Consider the following 21000-nt stretch of genomic DNA (forward strand, 5'->3'; position numbering starts at 1 on the left):
ACCCGTGACTGGCTCCCGGCATTGTTCCGAGAGGGTCACGACAGAATTGTCCGTTCCGGTGGGCGAGGCAGCCGCCATTCGAGTCGAGCGGCCGATCGCACGCCGGCGGGCGCGAATTCGCAACACTGGTGTCAGGAGTGGGATCGAAACAAACTCTCCCGTCTCCAAGCTAAATTCACGGGGAATCGGTCCAGGGGTGAGAGGAGCGACCCCCGATTCCCTCCAAATTACGAGCGATTTAAATTAACCCGTTACGAGAAATAAGATGGAGTCTCAAGGCGAGAGGGAGCCAGGGGTAGTAGGAATGGATGTAGAATGTGTAGAATCCATGGCCCAGGATGGAAACCCCGAGCAGGAAATGTTGGTTGTGCAGGAACAATTTCCCCCCCAACCGAACCCAGAGCCCGAAATAGGTGCGGCGGCGGCCGCGGTGTATGACACCTCCCCTCCCCCTCTCCACCAAAACCCCCCGATCCTGGCCGAATCGGCTCAGCCGAGTGCACTCAAAATGATTTTGCAAGCCATAAACGAAATGAATGTGAAAATAGATGGAAACTCACGCAAAATAGATGGAGTGAACAAGCAGATGGATACAAGCACGAATTAAATAAAAACAAATGTGTGCAGGATGAATAATCAAATGAATGCGAATTTACAACAGGTGAAGAACGGAATGGAAAACAAAATGAAAGAGATGCGGGGTGAGATGCAGAAAATGGGCCGAAGCCTGCAGGCGGGCATGAAGGCAATAACCGGGGAGCTCAAAATGGCGACGCCACGTGTGGGGACGAACAAGCTCGGGGGTAGTGCAACGGTTGTCAGGGCCGCAGTGGAGGCGGGTAAGGACAAACTAGTTCGGGAGACGTGTTGGGCGAGGGTAGTGACAGAGAAAGCAACAGTGACGGTGACCGAGAGGGAAAAACTAATTAGGGTGACGGAGACATGCACGAGGGAGATAAGACACGAGGTGAAAGGAATTGGGAGGAAGAGAAAAGAACAATTAAGACGGAAAGCAAGGATGAGGTACGCGGAGATCGTGAAAGAGCAAGGAGTGAAACAGAGGGAAGGACGGGAGCGACTTAAGGAGAAAGCAAGGTTGACCTACGTAAAGATAAGGGAAAGACGCCAGAAAAAAGCAGAGACTAATAGACACGAGGAGACAACATTAACTAATAAATGTATAGAGACACGGGAGATAGAGATTGAATTGGACGGGGTGGAAGAAACTAAAGACACACAGAGGAAGCGAGGCTTAATGGGGGTGAGCAGGCGGACTGTGTCGTGACCCAGTGCAGGCAACTGGATAGCCTCCTCCAGGAACGAGGGGAGAGAGGATGCCGCCTTGAGGCGACTCACGACCAGGTGGGTTCGGTCGTGCTTTGCAGGGTCGAGGGGACAAGTGCTGTGAACAGGTGCACGGAGAGCTTGGGGGGTATAGAGGCCCCGGAAACCCTTGAGTTGGCACAAATCCCCAGTGTGGTTGTCCCTGTGTGTGTGGTGCAAGGTGTGAGTGAGCCCCGCGTGTGAGTGGTGTGGTGGTGAGTGTGCCGGAGTGCTTGCTTCCCAGCGCGTCGTGTGTGAGTGAAACACCGCGGGTGAGTGCCCCCGCGTGTGTGAGTGAGGCACGGTGTGTGAGTAAGGCTCGAGTGAGTGAAAGGCCGCGAGTGAGTGGAGCCACGTGTGCGAGGGAGGTGGCATGCGTGAGTGGATGGCCGAGTGCAAGGGAGACCATGTGTGTAAGAGAGCGGTATGTGAGGGAGATGTCGGTCGGCATGTGTGAACATGCAGCCGCGTCTCCCGGGGTGAGTGTAATGGAATGGAGTCTGAGCGTCGCGACACGCAGGGGTGCGTGGGTGGAATGGCGACAGAGAGACAAGGGCCGGGTAGCAGCCGTAGCTGTTTCGGGAACCGTGCCGGGTTCACTCAGCAGCGAGCGTGAGGTCCGTGCTGTGCAACGCATGAGGCCGCCACGTGCGCGCTTGCGGGAGTGAAGCCCGGTCCGGAAACGAGCACGGTGAATGTGCCGATCCCCCGATGGACAAAGTTTAGGCAGGATTTCGAATTCGGACCGGATGGGTTCTCCACGCGAGTGTGTGTGTTAAGCTCCGACGGGCAGAGCACGTGTTCGCGTGGGGAACCCCTCGAGACGTGGGGCTTGTGTATTTTTTTATGCGCCGGGTGACGTCATGGCTGCGTGTATGGTTGGAATCCGGCAGGAGGGTGAATCCCTGCCGGATGGTACCGTCCAAGAGGGACGAGGGACGCGAACAGCTGCCATGACGTCACACCACAGGTGCGCGGCTGTGAATTGCCACGCTGGTGCGCAGGTTGTGAGTTTCCGCGCTGGTGCTGCACGATGAAAAAAAACAAAAAACAGCAAGCCTTGCTTTCGGGTGAACAGGATTCCTGGGCAAGGGGTGGATGATCCCCTTGGCCTGGGCACAGGATGACAACTAGTTAGGGGGAAGGGTTCGCTTAGCTAGACCTGCTCCATGGGGCAGGGGTAAGTCCTCATGGGGCCCGTGGAATGGATTAGGTAGAGGGATTTTAGTCAGATTTAGGATGGGAAATGATTTAGAGGATTTTGGGGACAGTGACAGACTTTGGATGTGTAGTGGGGACGTAGCTTAGCTACGTAGTGTTAAATGGAACGTGCTGTAGTTTAAGGGACGACGTGGGAGCACGAGTTAGTAAGGGGATGTAGTCAGCAGGATGGCAGAGTTCAGCGGTGTGTGTGTTGAAGAGTTGGTGAGTTGTGTGGAGTCATGTTGAGTGAGTGAGGCCAGCGGGTCTGTGTGAATGGAGCGAATGTGGAATGCATGGTGCGATGAGTGATTGGGGGGAGGAGTGACTCCCGCCCAAGGGACCCCGGGGTCAGTGTAGAGTGAGTTAGTGAAATTGAAAAATGGAAGTCGTTTTGTTGTTGGTGGGAAAGTAGGCTCGAAACCCATTTGGAGGGGGTGCAGGAGCCCTGTTGACGGGTTGGGAGCGTGGCTGCGAAAGGTGAGTATCGCTGAGTGGGTACCCCGGGCACCAGGCTAGTCGGCCGTAGTAGGCCAATGGGCCATGGGAGGCCAGGATAGCGTAGTGGGCACAAGTGCGCCCGCATGATGCGGGGGCCCGGGGCGCCGTTAGCCGCGTGGACAAGGGTGACCCTCGGAAAGGGGCCCGGGAAGCCAGCCTGCCACGTGAGCGTTTCAGGGCAGTTGCCATGGGGGGCACTCCCCGGTGTTTACGGAGCTGGTAGGCTCGGACGCAGTGTAGTGCCCGGGGGTGCCATAGCTGGAGAATCGGCAGAGGGTAGTGCCTGTCAAGGGGGCCACGCGTCCCAGCCATGAGACCGTGTGAGGGCACGGGAAGAAAATTGGGGGGCAAGGCCCGAAATTGTGAGGACACCAACACAGGCGACGGGAATCTGGGTTGTTAGAACCAATAGTTTAAGCGTGAGGTGCTTGTTGAAAGCCCCGGGGTAGTTTAAGAGATAATGGTTAGGGTAGATTAGGAAATGTACCCCTCCGCACCATCCATCCCTTCGCTCTCGTTGTGGGCCGCTGGACCCACTTTGGGTTAGATCGCTGAAGTCTGGGGAGGCCATCCTGAGGCTTGAATTGGGCCTCGACACATGACGCTAGCTCTCCCTCATTCCCCTCCAGGAAGGGAACGTAGGGGTTGGGAGTAGGCGAGGGGACGATAGGTTAGCCGAACAAGGACAGTAAAGGGGGTTAGGGGACGAAATTATCGGGGGAAAGTGAGAAATGAAAATAAAAACAACAAAAAAAAGGTTTCGGGCTAAATTGGGTTTTTACAAATTAAGGGAGTGGGTATGGACAGTGACAGGCAAAGGCGATAGGTTGGGAGGGAGACCTTAGGGTAGGTCCGAGCCCGCCTTCCGAGTGGCCAGCAGCACGGCACTTCCTCCACCAACCTCCACTGCAAGGCAAAGGCCGGCCCACTTCATCGGCAGCTGTTGTTTTGCTGCAAGGCCTGTGCCGGCCGGATCGTCTGCAGCTGCGGTGCTTCAAGGCCTGTGCCGGCCATTTCGTCTGCCGGCTGTGTTTGCCTGCAACGGCCTTGATTTGCCGGCTGTGTTTGTCTGCTTTTGCCATCCATGCCTGCTGCCCTCGATTCTGCGTTTGCCCCATTCAATTTTGCTTTGCCCCTCCCCCCCCCCCTGTTCATTGCCATGTGCGCCAGGATCATCAAGCAACAGTTTGCAAGCTGCGAGAACTGTCCTGTTGGCAGCTACAACACGGGCCTGCAGTGGCGGCCCGTGCACCGTTCTTTGTTTCCATCCATCCGTTGCGTTCATTGCGTGTGCCCCTTGAGCTGGCACGGAAACTGCGTTTGTGCAGCCCATGCACTGTGGTGGTTCACTGCGTTCATTTAAAAAGGGGGAGGCCTAGGACTGCGTGTGAGCAGCCGGCCACGTTCCCTGCCACCTGCATTGCTTGAGCCAGAGACTGCATGCGAGCAGCCTGGCTCCCTGCTAACTGCTTTCTTTTTGCAGAGTCCATTGATCTTGGGCCATGGTTTAGTGTAAAATTTGTAAGTTAAGGTTAAGATGTACTGTACATACGAGTGCGCTCCCGGCATGTCTGTCTCGCGCCGGCAATTTTATTTAAGTCGTCTGAGTGAGTGGGTTTGTTTAGTTAGTTACTCAGCCCTCAGGTTATTTATTAGAACCAGTGAATTTTGATTTGTACATGTTATTTTGCAGGTATTCCTGGCATGTAATCTCCTTCAACTAAAACAGTTTCGTTTTATCTCGTATGTTAAAATTGTTTTACATTATTCATAATTCATCCAAATGTAGCATTCTTGATCAGGGGTAATTACCTTTGCAGGCCACTGTAGTATCTACGTGTGTATGTACATGTACTGATCGTTTTGCTTGTTTTTTCATGCCTTGGACTCCATAAAATGTTTCATCAAACTTTAAATACTTGTCAAGTGTGCACCTCAATTGTACATCTGGCAAACTCATTTATCAGCAACACATTGAGCTTGTAGTGTTAATTTAACAGATAGAGGTAACAGAAAGTAAGGATTCTTAGAAGTTATCCAAACATAGGAGAGCAATGCCACTCTTTCAGTTTGCTCAGGTTGGCCTGGACACATCTTAGAAGAGCACAAACCAACCAACCTAAGTCCTTAAATCTATAACTAACTCATCACCACTAATCTCAGACAATATTTTAGCAAAGCTGAACATGGATCAACAGTGCTGTCCCAAGAAAATAAATTGATGACATGCATGTAACAAAGGTTTTTTTTTTACTCTTTTTAATGCTGATATTCCTACCTTGATGTTTCAGACAACATGGAAAACATCTTTGAAGAAAATGCCGAATGCGTTTGAAGAAATTTGTGTTCCTTCGTTCTTCCTGCAGGACAGTACAACAGATCACAGAGTCACTATATCACGTGAATGTAATTAGCTCTGCACACACATCACTTGGTACCCACAAAGCACAACATTTCTGACTCAAACTGTCATGATTAATAACATCAAAATTCCATTCAGCACTGTATGAACTTAAAAACTAAACACATACCACATAAACTACACAAAGAGCATTAAACATCCTTGTAGGTCAAGTTTAAAAACCACAGGCTGTGAGACAATTAAAAGGTTAGACACACCAAAATATTTAGATGAAAAAATCCAGTATTCTGACCTTTTTTTTCTTTATAGGAGCAAGGCTCATGGAAGAGCAAGGGAGAACTGACAGTGGGCCAAACAACAGTGTAATGAACAGACAGGAAAAGAGGATAGGTAAGAGAGAGGTTGGCTGGTGAGTTGCAAGCGCCGTGTGTCCCATTTGTTGGCAGGCGAGGCCTCATCAAGTCACCCCTGATCCTCATCGACCAATTTACATTTACGAACACTTTCACTTGCTGTTATTTTGTTCATTTTCTTTCCATTATGATTATCCCTCATCATCCTGTGTGTCCACCGAAGGTTTATCGGAGGAGGTAAGGACCTCCCCGGTAAGGTTTTGGGTTTCTTATGCATCTCATATCGGGTCTGTTACAAGTTGCGCCCTCAGGGAGGGGTGGTGGGGAAGTGTAAAATTTTCTGATTTATTTATTGCTGTGTTATTTTGAGGGTTTGATTTTAAAAAAAAAAATTGTACAAAATAGTGGGTGGAGATGCCGTCGTTCCCGCCATTGGGATAGATGCAACAAAGAAGCATGGAATACTCGCACAGAAGTAAAACAAAGCAAACCACTCGGAGTAATACAATGTGGGGAAAACAAACTCTGCGAAGTTTGTGCCTTCACCAATTGGGTATCGACCAACACGAGGCGTAGAAACCCACAAGCGCAACATTTTCAAAAGTAGTACTTAACTCGAAATTAATAAATATTGTTGCGGGCCAGGGTTTGGTGGCGAGAACGACCGCTAAGTGGGGGAAGTTACGTCGACTCCCACCAGACTCCCCGGAATTGTAGGCCGTCGCTCACGGATAATTCCGTGAAGTGGCGGGTCGCTTAACCGACCGTGGACGCTAATACCTCAATCGCGTGGCGTAGGGTCCTCTCGTCGAGAACCAAGTTACCTAATTAACCATGCAGTTTCAACTACCGGGGAACCACGCCCTCGGTACGCCTTGCCCGAACCGAATCACTCTACCAACTACGGTAGCTGTTAGGGTTAGTACCAGCTACCAACTACCTTTCCGGATTGGATGCAGCCGAGCGGAACTGCCAAGGACGTACCGGCTAGAAGGAATGGATTATCGGGAATAAAGACCCGGCTAAACTTAGATCCGAACCATGCTGGACCAATGGAGGAAAAGACAAAAACGAGCTGGGAACATTTCTACGATTATTTATTTACACTAGGTAAGGAAAAACATGTGGCACAGGAACAAGGTTTATTGGTTACGTTATGCAGGGGGAAGATGAGAGAGATGTAGTGCGACAACTATACAGCAACTTACCAAAGCGGACACAGAGCAGACTTCCGCGAGAATAATAAAAGCAAGAATTACAATAGTTAAAGATCTTATACAATTTTACTTAAAAGACAGGCACCACACTCTCAGACAAAACAAACCCAACGAAAAGAAAAGGGGACCCTTTTGCAGCCAGGGAGGGAGTTGAGGTTGCAGTTCTCAGTACCTGAGAGTTTCGAGGGAAGGAGTGCTCCGTGGTGCGGCACGTGACAACAGTCGTACTCCGTGGATTTTTTTGTCTCGGATGTCTCCTCCGTGGAGGAGCTTGAGTGGAGAGCGCGGAGTCCAAGGTGGGAACGGGGCAGCAGACAGGACCCGACGAGAGATCCGGTCGAGGTTAGGTGTGCGCAGACCAGCACAACAGGTGGGCCGCCGAGGTGAGACGTGGGCAGACACTCCATAACAACGACCCCCTTCAACAACTACACACTTCCAATCCTTCTACCGCAACCTCCTTCAACCTTCCCAACCAACCAACGAACCAACCAAGCACTAAGCACTTCCAAATCCAACTCCTTCCTTTCTTCTCTCAAATCCAACCACGAACTCCTTTTCATCCCATATCACCACTCTACTCTGAGGATTGCTTTGTAACTTATAGATCACGGAGCTAGGGGTGGAGCCATGGCAAAGCCGACGTCATAGTCCATCCTGATTGGTCAGGGCCTTCGTGTGGTCCACCCTTTCTGGGCGGGGTTTCGGCCAGGCACCGGCAAGGTTCTGACCACACCGCCGTGTCTGGGAGGAAGGTGGATGGCGGTGCAGCTACTATAACCATCCTTAGGATTCTACCTCAGAAAACCAGTCTCTGGGTAGGCACTCGTCACGCTGTCGTTCCAATAAGAGGGGGAATTAAATAAAAGGGAAGAAATTATTTATAATCCTAACTAAAAGCCCATCGCAACGCACCCCCCCCCCATGTCTTCCCACTACACACAAGGAAGGGATCTATCTGCACATATACTAATGGAATAACTAACTCGGGACAACTGTCTGTTGTATGCATACGGTTCTTAGAACCGTAACAATATCCTCGACCACAACAATTACACAGCAAACTAGAGTGATCAGAGAACACCTTACCCCATGCAGTGTTCAAGTATATGCAGGTAAAGCTTGATTATCTGGCACATTACCAACTGGAACACTTTCATCAGCAGCATTTCAAATGGCATTTATTACTTATTTATTTTAATTTTCTTTGTTTTTATACGCATATTTAAAAAAAATAAAAAAACAACTTAAGACCAGTGATTGAGCTGTTTTTATCATCCCATCATGAAATATCATCACATCCACCCATCTTGGTATTGAATAAACCTGCTACAATCAAAGTTGAAAAATGGAAGAGGGGGGTTTTGACTTTGCATGAGAAGATCGACATTTGCAAGAGACTGAGGCAGAGAGACTGAAATAGGAACGTGCTGACGAATGAGTACAATAGAGGCTCCACCACCATTTACAACATAAAGGCACAAATGTAAAGTTACTGCATTTCTCTGCAAGTTCAGAAACATGTAAGTTGGTGGAGAAGCAGAATCCATCCATTCTTTGGGACCATACTCTGTGCAGAGCGTTGGTGCTGCCGAAGCAGTCTCCTTGGCTATCAGGTACAATCCTGGACAGGTCGCCACTCCTACACAGATACCATCAAGCTGGCACTCATTTTGCTGACCCCAGAAAGATGACAGGCAGAGTCAACCCCACCTGGTATTAATTCAACAGCCAAAGGGAATTTGAACTCTGGATCCTGGGATCCCAAGCTCACCATCCAGAAGCAGAATACTCGCCATAAACCTAAACTGGAGCAGTTATAATAGCGTGTTATACAATTGGTTTTCACCAAAACGTTCTGAAGGTATCACTGTTTCTGGGCCATTTCTAATCAAAAAGGCCAAATATTTTCATAATAAAATGACTAACTGAACCCTCTGCCTTTTCCAATGGCTGGCTCTCCTGCTTCATACTCCATCATGGAATAAGACGACTGGATGTATCCACTGAGAAGAAATGGGCGGTCCATGAAGCAGCAGAAAAATACTATGAGTCCTATAATAAACTCGCTGAAGAACATAAATAGTCACCAGATCAAATGTACAACGGGGATGAGACAGGCCGTTTCTGGCAGTGTTTGCCTTCCTCTACACTTGCTGGTGCTGGTGAAACAGCCTCAGGATTTAAAGAAAATAAAGATCGAATTACTGTGCTTACCTGTGCTGATGTCACAGGGACTAATCAAGTGACACTTTTCGTGATCAGTAAATCTAATAGGCATTATGACCATGTCAAAGAATGGTCAAACCCATCAAACTCCACAAACCCATTACGAAAGCAAAGTGATGATGACATACGAGATTGGGTTGAAGTGGACAAACAAGTTGAAGTGACACGTTCTAAGTGATTCCAAACATAAAAACAGTGCACTTCATCCACAGGAACTAAAAGAAAGTGACAAAGAATCAGAAAATTATATTTGTGAAGAAGGAAAAATAACCTTGTTATTCAGTACAGGAAGTTATGCAGTGGCACATTTTGCACTCCACTTTTATGCAAAAAAAAGCACGAGTCAGCAAAGCAAGCAGATATCTGGGGTTTATTGAAATATCCCAAATAAGAGCAACACAGACCCAGGGTTCTCCATAAAGGCTGGCGGCCGGCAGATTACGTTCAGCTGTTTTCGGTTGTACCGCCGGGTGTTTTTGTCAAAGTTCAAACCAAAAAATCCATATATAATTGTTAATAAAACTAGTAATTCAGGGTCTTCACAATAATTGTACTGACTATTCTTAGTTTGGGACAATCAAAGTCATATTTATTCGTCACCAATTCCCGTGATCGTGATCTAAACACATGCTCAGAATGATTCAGTTTGACTTCTCCAGTAGTTGTCTAAAAATGGCTTCTAATGGTTCGAGTCCACTGATTGGTCATCACACATTTACCCACCAATCAGTGAGCGGGTAACATTGATGTTAGTGTTAGTGCAATATTAAACGCTGTGCGGTGTATAAACATGATTGGGTTTGATTTCTATCTTGTGAATATTAAACGCTGTGCAGTGTATAAACACGATATCCAGATATCCATTTATAATTCCATTTAATGTACACAATTTCACTAAAAATGTCATCGATTTGGGTAACAGTTTGCTTGTACTCTGCGACTGCTTAAAATCGCTGAGAATGCATTTCCAAGAGTCTAGGAATTTCCACAGGTGGGGGCCTGCAGCCCCCAGACCCCTGGGTATTGTTTTCGCCTCGCTCGGCAGCCACCTGAAATTTTCCATACATACAGGTGATTTCAAAAGTGTGGAGAACCCTGCAGACCCCACTAAGAAAGTACAACATGTACTTCCTTCATCTGCAGGGTAATCCAACACTTGGTTGGTAAGTACCTATATACCCTACCATATGACTGTCATCATTCTTTTCACAATGTAATACCTTCGTGTGTGTGTGTGTGTGTGTGTGTGTGTGTGTGTGTGTGTGTGTGTGTGTGTGTGTGTGTGTGTGTGTGTGTGTGTGTGTGTGTGTGTGTGTGTGTGTGTGTGTGTGTGTGTGTGTGTGTGTGTGTTGTACTATAAGCCTTGGACTAAAATTTGATTTTTTTTTAATAAATAACTGTTCTGCGAACAACTCTTGACGAACCGGCACATTGCACTCACCGGCACCACTCAAGTCTGGCAGGAACCGGATAACAAAACTTAACCTGTAATTCAATTGATATAAAATAATGCTTTTAAAAGTCATATTAAAAAAAATCCATAAGTTTCGCGCCGTTGATGGTGTCTTTCTTATACACCACCTTACTTTACATGTCCAATTACTGCTAAACCGAAAGGTTGTGAAAGTGTAAAAAAAGGTGATTTGTGTTCTACAATGTTCAAGTGGAGAATTCAATGAAAATAAAAGAGACTTTAAAGGTGAAAGAAAAAAATTTTGACGTTTACTTTCCGCTGTCGATGCCATTGTCTAATACACCACCTATTTAACAGATTACATAAGTTATATAGGCCTGATGTTTGTGTCCTTTAAAAAAGTAAATTTCTTGTTTGAAATGACTTTCAATTTTGTTTGACTCTCAGACAGGCAGACAGAGTAAAAATATTATCTTACTCCTCTCTGCACATGTGCAACCGGGATGAACTCAGAGCCAAAGTCCTGCTCAACTTCAGGTTCGTTTCCCAATTCATGTTCCGAATTGTGTTCAAAGTATAACATTCAATTGAAACTAAGTTTTTTCTCAACAGAGAGGACAGACAGACAGACAGACAGACAGACAGACAGAAGCGAACCAATTCCTTAACCCCACTTTTTGCTTCGTGTGCGAGGGGTAAATACTAAATTAGTAAAACTATTAAAACTCTGATGTGTGAAAACAGACCTTTTTAACATCATACAGAAAACAACCCCATTTTCATCACAATATAACAAGTTTGTTTATAAATAAGTTAAACCTCACCATCACAACATCATCACACTGGAAATGTCTCCTCACCTCAGAAACCCAATCACTTTGACCATCATCCTCAATTTTCAGTACCTGTTTTTCCACCTTCTCTTCACCATTTCGCTTCATAATTTCACTCTCTTGGTCTTCGAGGAAAGAACTCGAAGCCACATCTTGAATCTCGCCATCTAAACATCAAAATGTTGGAAGAGAACTCCTCAGAAATTAAGCTATAACAGATTACATGAAAAACAAATGCTTAAATTGCACAAACGTGTACATTGTGAGTTATAAACATGAACAAGTCAATCCTGTGAATCTGAAGTCAGAAGAAACAAGATGACATTTTGAGGTGGTTTTCATATACGTTTAAACAAGTAGAGTGAGCGTTTGTCGGGCTGTCCAGTCGGTGAGGTTTCCTTGTTCAGAGATTGAAGAATGGATTTCAGGGTGAACAGGCGACAATGGTGTCTCTGGAACAATCCGAACCAGACACTAAAAGGTACAGTGGAATGATTCTGTATAATAACTGGAGAGATGGCTTTACTGCTCCTTTAATTTTACTAAATCTAAATCTGCCAAACTATGGATGTTATAACTTGTCACAACACCTCAAATGACAGAATTTTCTGGAACACATAAAATTGTTAAATATTAGTAAAGTGAGAGGTCTGAGATAATTTTTTACCTTCCTCTGTGAGATCCTGCACAGTTTCACAATTCCCGATCACCCATGGATGGTAAATAATGTCCTGGAAAACAAAATTATGCACAATTACCAGCTGAAATTGAATGAGTTAAACACCCCTATCTTAATCCATATGCAAAACCTCAAAAGCACACCACACCAGGATTTGGTGAGTTTGAAGAAGAGCTTTAATAGAAGCCAAATAATTAATAACTTTGTTGTGAAATGGCCACCCACTTCCATTGAGAGCCGTATGTCTGGATCTACAGACAGCATGGCTTTTAGAAGAGATGTGCAGGATTCTTCAATTTGTTCAGGGGGATTGTAATCCAGATGTTCACAATCCTTCATTTTCTGGGGAGGGCATAAACAGGGGTGGGAGGGGAAGAAAACAATTTGGAACATAATCCATCACCATCTCTCAACTCGCGTCAAAGGTTTCTCGACAAGAAGCCATCAAAATTGTAACAAAATCGTATAAAATATAATTGTGCTGTAGGTGAAAGTTCAGTGCATCATTTCATCAGAGTGTTATAATCCAGTAACAACATATAATTGTCAGGCAGCATTTGACCAGTTAACTGGAGCTGTGAGTAAAAGGGTTTTTTTTAAGTCGTAAAATAATTGTTTTTCACAAAATGAATTCAGGGCTGTTGATCGAAGAAAGTGTGTTCCATTGAATATCTACATGTGGTGTATATATTACTGAAATAAGGTGATGTGAAAGAATATTTCAGTAATACATGTTTACCTTGAGACAAAATATCCAAGCTTGGCATGTTATACCACAGAACCATTCCAAGTTGTGGGGGTAGGAGTGGGAGGTTACATTTCCTCTCAACTATAAACTCACACATCATGCACTGTAGAGGTTTCCCAGAATCACCCTCCTTGGCATACAAACCAGAGCATTCACTCCCTCTTATGTTTTCTGCGAATTTCTTAATTCGGTGGATACTGGACTCGTTAATGGGGATGTGATTCCGGAAGTTTTGGAATCAATTTGATGCAGAATACTTTTTTTCTCGGTATCGTTGGAATGTAGTGCGATTCCCCTACGATCATATTTATCAGCATCTGATTGATGCAATTTTGTCTTTGGGAAACAGTGTCGTACTTAGAGCAGTTCGAGATTTTACAGAACATGCTAAGAATGATCGATTGCAAAATTGTTGCCATTGCAGACTCTGGTTTCTTTGATTTCACATTCTTCACCATCACTAATTGGGATTCAGTCTGGTGCTTAGTTTTCAAATGCTTTGGGATATCGGAAGTATTGTGGTGATGAGTAATCATTATTGAACAAAGAAAATATCTAACTTTTGGCTGTCTTCTTTATCCTTCCTGAAATAGTTCCAAAATGCACTTCTGGACATCTTGAACAACACATTCTTAAAATTTCTAATACTCACATGCTTATCAGTCGATTTGGATATGTTGCCCATCCCAGTCCATCAGCGTGCCTTACTGGTGAGTTTGTATGCCAATCGAGAGGTAAGAAAAAAAATTAACTCAAGAAAGCACTTCTCTCGGAAGTGGAAAATACAGTCGGACCCCGACATTCGTGGGGGATACGTTCTGGGAAAACCCCACATATGTTGAAACCTCAAATGTGGGGGCATTGTTTCAATGGGAAATGGGGAGGGGGGGATAGGTTCCGGGGATTTCCCAACCCACGAAAAATCTGCGAATGTTGGGGAAAATGTCATGAAAATGCAGGAAAATTGACGAAAATCTACGAATGTCGGGGTAAAATTGGTGAGATTTTCTATCATTGTTGCAATGGAGACAAAGGGGATAACGTTATCAGTTCATGGTGGATCCTGGTTCATGAAAAAGGGTGCAAATGGCAACACCAAAGTCTGGGAATTGGTACAATGGGGACAAGGGGGATAATGTTATCGGTTTGCAGTGGTTCCTGGTTCAAAGGAGAAAGTTTTTAAAGTTTAAAATGTTTTCGACCAGGAATGCATGATTACAGTTTCATTGAAGATGCTTACAAATAAGAAAAACCACAACACCAGGTATGATTTCCAATTTATTGATGAATGCATTTTAAAGTCGTTTAACCACACCATACCGAACTGCACAATGAAAAAACACATCATGTACAGTTTCCATTTTTTTATTGAACAAACACAGCACAAAATAGAGGAGGAGAACTCGGTAGAGTGCAAAACCTCCGCCGCCAATACTGCTGGGTCACTCAAGTGAACCTGATATCCTATTCATTTAATTTGACGTCAACAGTGCTCAGAGAGTTATAGTTTGCAACTTTCCCTTTTAACTTTTACATACTCAATTAATTCGTCATAACTAGATTTCTTGAGACAGAAATTGATTTTACGTGGGTATATCCACCTGAAGTTCCAAAATCAGCCGCAATTATAATTTTGGCATGTTTTTTGTTGGAAATCACTTATAACATGTAGAAATGAAAAACAAAATCGAAATTTTGTTGAAAAAATAGTTGCAAAACATTTTTTTTCTCTAACAATTTGTTTTTTTTGGGGGGGGTTGGAAATCACTTAAAACATGTAGAAATGCAAAAAAAAAAATTCAAATATTTTTTCAAAATGGCCGCCATAGCGGCCATATTGGATTTTGGACCAAGTCCAAAATCTAATGGCATGATCATTGGACCATACCTAATCCCCCCACCAAGTTTCGTCAAAATCTGTCGAGGAGTTTTTCCGTAATACTGTTCACAAACAAACAAACAAGCAGTCATAGACTGGTACTTAAGAAATCGTCAATTTGACCTCTGACCTTGTCTAATAAAAGCTGTTTTGAGAGAAGGTGGCGACGCAAACCAGAAGTTTCTACGATGATTCTGTATCAAACCATCAAAAATCTCCATTTCTACATGCAATTATACCTTAACGTAACTCAACGACGCGTCTGCTCGAACGCACTGCATCATGGGATGACCCGTGATGCGTCGAGTGAAATATTTTTATACAATCTTAAAACGTCTCCAAAACATCCGATTTTTACCAGAATTTCGACAACCAAGTTTTAAGCGTCCTAAGCGATCGCAAAAACCGAAGACAAAATTAAAATTGAAGTTAAAACTGTACTATACTGGTGCGAGCACCAGTCGAGCCGGGCTGTGTTGCACGAGTGCGAGCCAGGGCGTACTGTGCCCGCGGCTCCCCTTTATTCCGTACGCGGTACACTCACGAGCCGGCCGACTCCAGTATTACTACGACGCCTCAGACGGCGTGCACACCTCATATCCCTCGCCGAACCCCACGGCCACTCCTCCACCATCACGCCCATCATGCATCATCATCATGCCCCTCCCCGTGGGCATGGCTACACCACAAAAACGAACTCGTAATCGAGCGAAGCAAAAATCTCCATTTCTCCACATGAATTTACGGAATTATGTTTGACCTCACTGTGACCTTGACCTTTGACCGATTTTGACCAAAATCTAATCAGCACGAGCCATCACCCTCCTGAATCACGTGGTGTAATTTGACATTGGTAGCTTCTTCCGTTCTCGAGTTATCTTGCCTACAAACAAACAAACAAACAAACAAACAAACGGAAGTCATCAATATACTTACGAAATCTTTAGATTTCGTAAGTAACAAACAGAAAGGGGTGAAAACAGTAACCTCCGATCTTCGATGGCGGAAGTTAATAACTTTGCAAAATGATGAAGATGATGATGAAGATGCACCGTTCAGGTCTGTGGGGTGGCCAGGAGCGTTGTCAAGAAGCAAGAGTAACTAGAACAAAAGCTTCTTTCGTGCCAGGAACCTCTCGACCTGAGGAACGAAAACAGGTGTGGATCCAGTCCATAAAATGTTCAGATGTCACCCACGCGTTCCGGTTTGATCTTCAGTGTACAGGCAAAGCCTGCTTGTTTTTGTTCTTCAGCACACGTGGGTTCAGGGAACGGTAGAGCATCATGGGCTTTACCACGAAGTCCCCTTCAGCGTTTGCACAGATGAGAAGGGCTACCAGATCCTTTGCGGCCTTGAAGCCAGCTGCTTTGCTCTCATGCTGTAAAATTAACATTCTGGTCGGCATGTTTTTCCAAAACAAGTCGGTCTCATCAGCGTTAAAGACCTGCTCCAGCAGTACCCCTTTCTCCTCAATGAGGCTCACGAGTTCTGCAGGGAATGCCTTGGCCGCATCGTGGTTCATGAAGGCACGCTCCCCTTAGAGCTTGACGCATACATTGTGGGTAACTGCTGGAGGGTGAGTAGTCTGTGCACTGTTTGTGGGGGATTTTTACGGGTGATGCTGTATTCAGCAGCTGAAAATAGATGTGGTGAGCAATGTCATTGTGCAATTAGTCCGTATGAAGCAACCTGCCAATTTCCACGAACAGATATACTGAATGCTTCCCTTCTTTAACTCACAGGACATGACATCTTTCCTATCTGCAGACAGAGTATGCTGAGCATTTTAAAAATCTAACAGCTCAGATGGTGCTGTTTGTGGCAAGATGGTGATTTACACGAAGACACACTGAATGGTTCCATTGTGTAATGTCCATATGTGGTGACCTGATAATTACTGGATACATCAATATATGCTGTTAGTGTTTTCATTCTGAAAGTAACTCACGGGGAATGACGTGTTACACTGGTGAGACATCCCTCAAAACTGTTTATCCCGTGAAGTTACAATAGAGTACCGTATGTTTAAAGTGCACATAGTGAAACTTCCGACGAAGCTATATTTTTCCCGCGAAGCTACAATACATGCACAGGAAGCTGGTCATGTTTGCGGCTCATGGAAGATATGTTTTTTGAATACGTACAGTATTGTACTGTAAGTATATCAACCTGCTTTGTGCATGGCTTGTGGAAGATATGTTTAACCTCCACCATCGAAGATCGGAGGTTACTGTTTTCACCCCTTTATGTTTGTTTGTTTGTTTGTTTGTGAACAGTATTACGGAAAAACTCCTCGACGGATTTCGACGAAACTTGGTGGGGGGATTAGGTATGGTCCAAGGATCATGCCATTAGATTTTGGACTTGGTCCAAAATCCAATATGGCCGCTATAGCGGCCATTTTGAAAAAAGATTTGAATTTTTGTTTGCATTTCTACATGTTTTAAGTGATTTCCAACAAAAAACATGCCAAAACTAGAGGGGGAGCACTCGGTAGAGTGCAAAACCTCCGCCGCCAATACTGCTGGGTCACTTAAGTGAACCTGATATCCTATTCATTGTAGGTCAAAACAGATCAGACTCTACTGAACCACGATTGAATAAACTAGATCGACGCGCATGTAGAAATGCCAAAAAAAATATTAAAAAAATCGAAATTTAAAAAAAAAAAGGTGCAAAATTTGTTGTTTTTTTTTCTCAATCAAATTTTTTTTGAGGGGGGGGTTGGAAATCACTTAAAACAGGTAGAAATGCAAAAAAAAATCAAATATTTTTCAAATAAAATCGAATTTTTTTTGAAAAAAGTTGCAAAAATTGTTTTTCTCAAACAATTTTTTTTTGGGGTTGGAAATCACTTAAAACATGTAGAAATGCAAAAACAAAAATTCAAATATTTTTTCAAAATGGCCACCATAGCGGCCATATTGGACTTTGGACCAAGTCCAAAATCTAATGGACCATACCTAATCCATTAGGTATGGACCACACCTAATCCCCCCACAGAGTTTCGTCGAAATCCGTCCAGGAGTTTTTCTGTAATACTGTTCACAAACAAACAAACAGACAGACAGGGGTGAAAACAGTAACCTCCGTCCATCGTCGATGGCGGAGGTTCACTATAATTGCGGCTGATTTTGGAACTTCAGGTGGATATACCCACGTAAAATCAATTTCTGTCTCAAGGAATCTAGTTATGACGAATTAATTGAGTCTGTAAAAGTTAAAAGTAAAAGGGAAAGTTGCAAACTATAACTCTGTGAGCACTGTTGACGTCAAATTGAATGAATAGGATATCTGGTTCACTTGAGTGACCAAGCAGTATTGGCGGCAGAGGTTTTGCACTCTACCGAGTGCTCCCCCTCTAGTTTAAAACTGTGTTGTGCTCGTAGCTCGTGAAAAAACAAAAGACCGGCGCGTAAACCACAAATACGTGTGGAAATTTTCCACGAATGTCGGAGCATGTCACAAATTAACAAGTATCCTGTGTCAGAGTGACGACCTGTCCAGGATTGTACCCAATAACCAAGGAGATTGCTTTGGCAGCACCAACGCTCTGTGCAGAGTATGGTCCCAATGGATGGAATTCACGGAACCCACGAATGTTGGACCACGAATGTCGGGGTCTGTGTGTACATGGAATTGACGTGGATTCTGATTTACTACTCCATTCCTTTCGATACTCGTAAATGCCAACACGTTTGCACAGTGACACCTTGCAATCTCATCTCGACCAAGCTTTGCCAAAAGCTCCACTTGATGTGTCAAAGACGTCACTTTCCTTGACTTGGTTCACCACTGGCAACAGTTTTCATCTTGGGAGCCATTGTTAAAAACCACGAAGGGCAATAATAATACTAGACAAAGGATTTGGGAAAGTCCCAGAGGTCCTCAAATATTTTGGTCTGAATGGATAAATGCCAGAGACCATTAACACAAAAAACATCCAAAACATTGGAGGGGATTAACTCAACAATAATTTATCAGCTAAATTAGCACCATGCCATCAATCCATTGACATGGGATTAGGTTGAGACCCAAGCGTTGAGACTCAACCCAAGGTTGAGACCCAACCTAACCCAAGCGCTAACCCCTTCATTCTCTGTGTATTTGGACTCGCCCAATGCAGCCGATGAACTGCATATCACATTTCCAAAATCCTTATGTGATGCAGATTAATAATGCATTATCTCGAGGAGCCAAAGTCAAAGCAGAAGTTGAATCGGATGTAGCAAATTTTGATGGTGCAGGAGATTCATCATTGTCAATAAGATTAATCAATTCCGGTGCCATGTCTTTCACATTTGGGGTACTGACTACTGTAAATCTGTCTCTGCTTTGTTGATTGATAGGGGTTTCACGAAGACTCTTTCTGTCTGAAAACTCATGTTACCATGTTTAAGTGCAATTTTGAAAGAATAAACTTAAAGTACTGCATTCCGTAATGAGACATAATTCGACGTCATGACGTCGACCAATTTGCCTCGGCCCACATCAAGTCTTTGCTTACTCTAACTTTGACCTCAAAACTTCAAGACCATTTGACCTCAATATCTAATCTGTACATATTGTTGTGGTTACCAAATTCGCAAACCACCATTCAGGTCCCTTAGGTGAGGTATCTCGGTAAGTGCATGTGTAGTTAGGCCCAAACCCGTTGTCTAGTGGGAATACATGTCATTTATGCGAGCTGCGACTCTTCAGGATAGCCGTTTTTCTTTTACTATCTTTATTTTGGACCAACTGCCATGATTACCACCACAACCACAACATCAACCACCAACCACAACGCCGCTTCACCACAACCGCCACGACCTTCCCGTCACACCTCGCAACCGTAGCATCGCCACCGTTCTTGCCCCGCTGTGGGTACCGGTGTTGGACTCGTGCAGGGCGCACGTCGAACAGCGTGTACAAAATCACGGATTTTGTGCTTCAAAAACGGATCAAAAACGACACACGCCCACTTTTTGCCGTCCAATCGGTGAGCGAGGGGCGATTTGGCCCCGCCTCCAGAACGATCGATATATGCAAATTTGTGGATCAAAAAGCCTTCACGCCCACTTTTTCTCGGGCCAATGGGGAGCGAGGTGAAAGGTCAAAGGGAGGGGGTCAAAGGCGAAGCTACGGGGGGATAAAAGGACCGTGTTCGTCAGTCAGAGCCGTGTGGAAGTCTGGAGCCCGAAGCCTGCAGTAGCTGGAGAAGCTGAAGAGAGTCGAGAAGGGGAGAGTCCAAAGAAGAGTCCAGGGTGGAGAGTCCAGAGGCGGAGAGGCGGCAGCGGCGAAGGCAGACGAGGGGGTGCTCGCGACGGTGCCGGGAGCTGCACGCCCGAGGAAGGCCGGCAGCACGACCTGGCCGAGGTGGAGACGCACACCAGGGATAATAAAGATCCTCTATACCCCGAGCATCAGCAACCCCCTCCTGTTTCCCCCCGCGCTGAGATAGTGCGACCAAGGGGGCCCCTTTCCCACCCCCTGCCAGACACTGTCCACGAGGCCCGCGGAGTGAGGCGCCATCGCCGCTCCGCGTCTCATCACCAGACGGGTAGGCGCGACCCGGTCTCGGCCTCAGGCCCGCCTCATTCTTGGGGGTATTCTTTTCCTTGGTTTTGGGTATGTGTTGTCGGCGCCGTCTGTGAAGTAAAATTGTATAAGTGTTGCCGTGTGCTCGGTAGTCGGTACTATCCCACGCGGGGGCTGATTGGCTCGATCGCGGTGAGACCGAAAGGTCCACCCGTGACTGATTCCCGGCGTTAGTCCGAGAGGGTCACGACTGGATTGTCCGTCCGGTGGGCGACGTGCCGCGATTCGAGTTACGTGGCCGTCAGCACGCCGGCGGGCGCGAATACCGCAACAATATGTATCAGGTCAGGTAAGGTATGGGAGCATGCGCCAGAGCAGCGCGTTGCTGCATCCACTTTCTGCCGGTACTCCAAGGGCCTCCATTTGGCCAACCCCCAGGCAGATGTATGCCCATCCCCATCTCCTTGAGATGTTGATCAATCTGCTGCAACCATGAGGCACGTGGTCAGCCCATTGGCCTCCTCCACTCACGAGGCTCCCTCACTGAGAGAATCTGGTGAGCAGGATCAGCATCAGGAAAACGAGCCATATGTCCATACAGCCGCAGCTGATGCTAAGGGACTATGCAGGTAACAAATCTCATTTGAGTCTCTCTCAGCAACTGCTCGTTGGACACAAAGTCCAACCAGCGACAGCCAAGGATTCTCCGAAGAGACCTTGTACCAAAGGAATTAAGTCTCTG

The 21000-nt window shown here is 45.6% G+C and overlaps 1 protein-coding gene across 1 annotated transcript in view; it reads right to left on the reverse strand.

The window, feature by feature from the left end:
* LOC147018649 (uncharacterized) overlaps positions 1-21000 on the reverse strand; it is a 119928-nt gene that overhangs the window by 40138 nt on the left and 58790 nt on the right. The window contains exons 9-12 of the mRNA XM_085898531.1: positions 12337-12453; positions 12100-12163; positions 11505-11599; positions 5303-5384 (exon numbers count right to left, since the gene is read on the reverse strand). Of these exons, the coding sequence (XP_085754657.1) occupies positions 5303-5384; positions 11505-11599; positions 12100-12163; positions 12337-12453 (358 nt within the window). The remainder of the gene's footprint in view (positions 1-5302; positions 5385-11504; positions 11600-12099; positions 12164-12336; positions 12454-21000) is intronic.

The sequence above is a fragment of the Eptatretus burgeri genome, chromosome 10 (assembly GCF_056783735.1).
Source record: "Eptatretus burgeri isolate ZD-2024b chromosome 10, Ebu_testis_v1, whole genome shotgun sequence".
Taxonomy (NCBI): domain Eukaryota; kingdom Metazoa; phylum Chordata; class Myxini; order Myxiniformes; family Myxinidae; genus Eptatretus; species Eptatretus burgeri.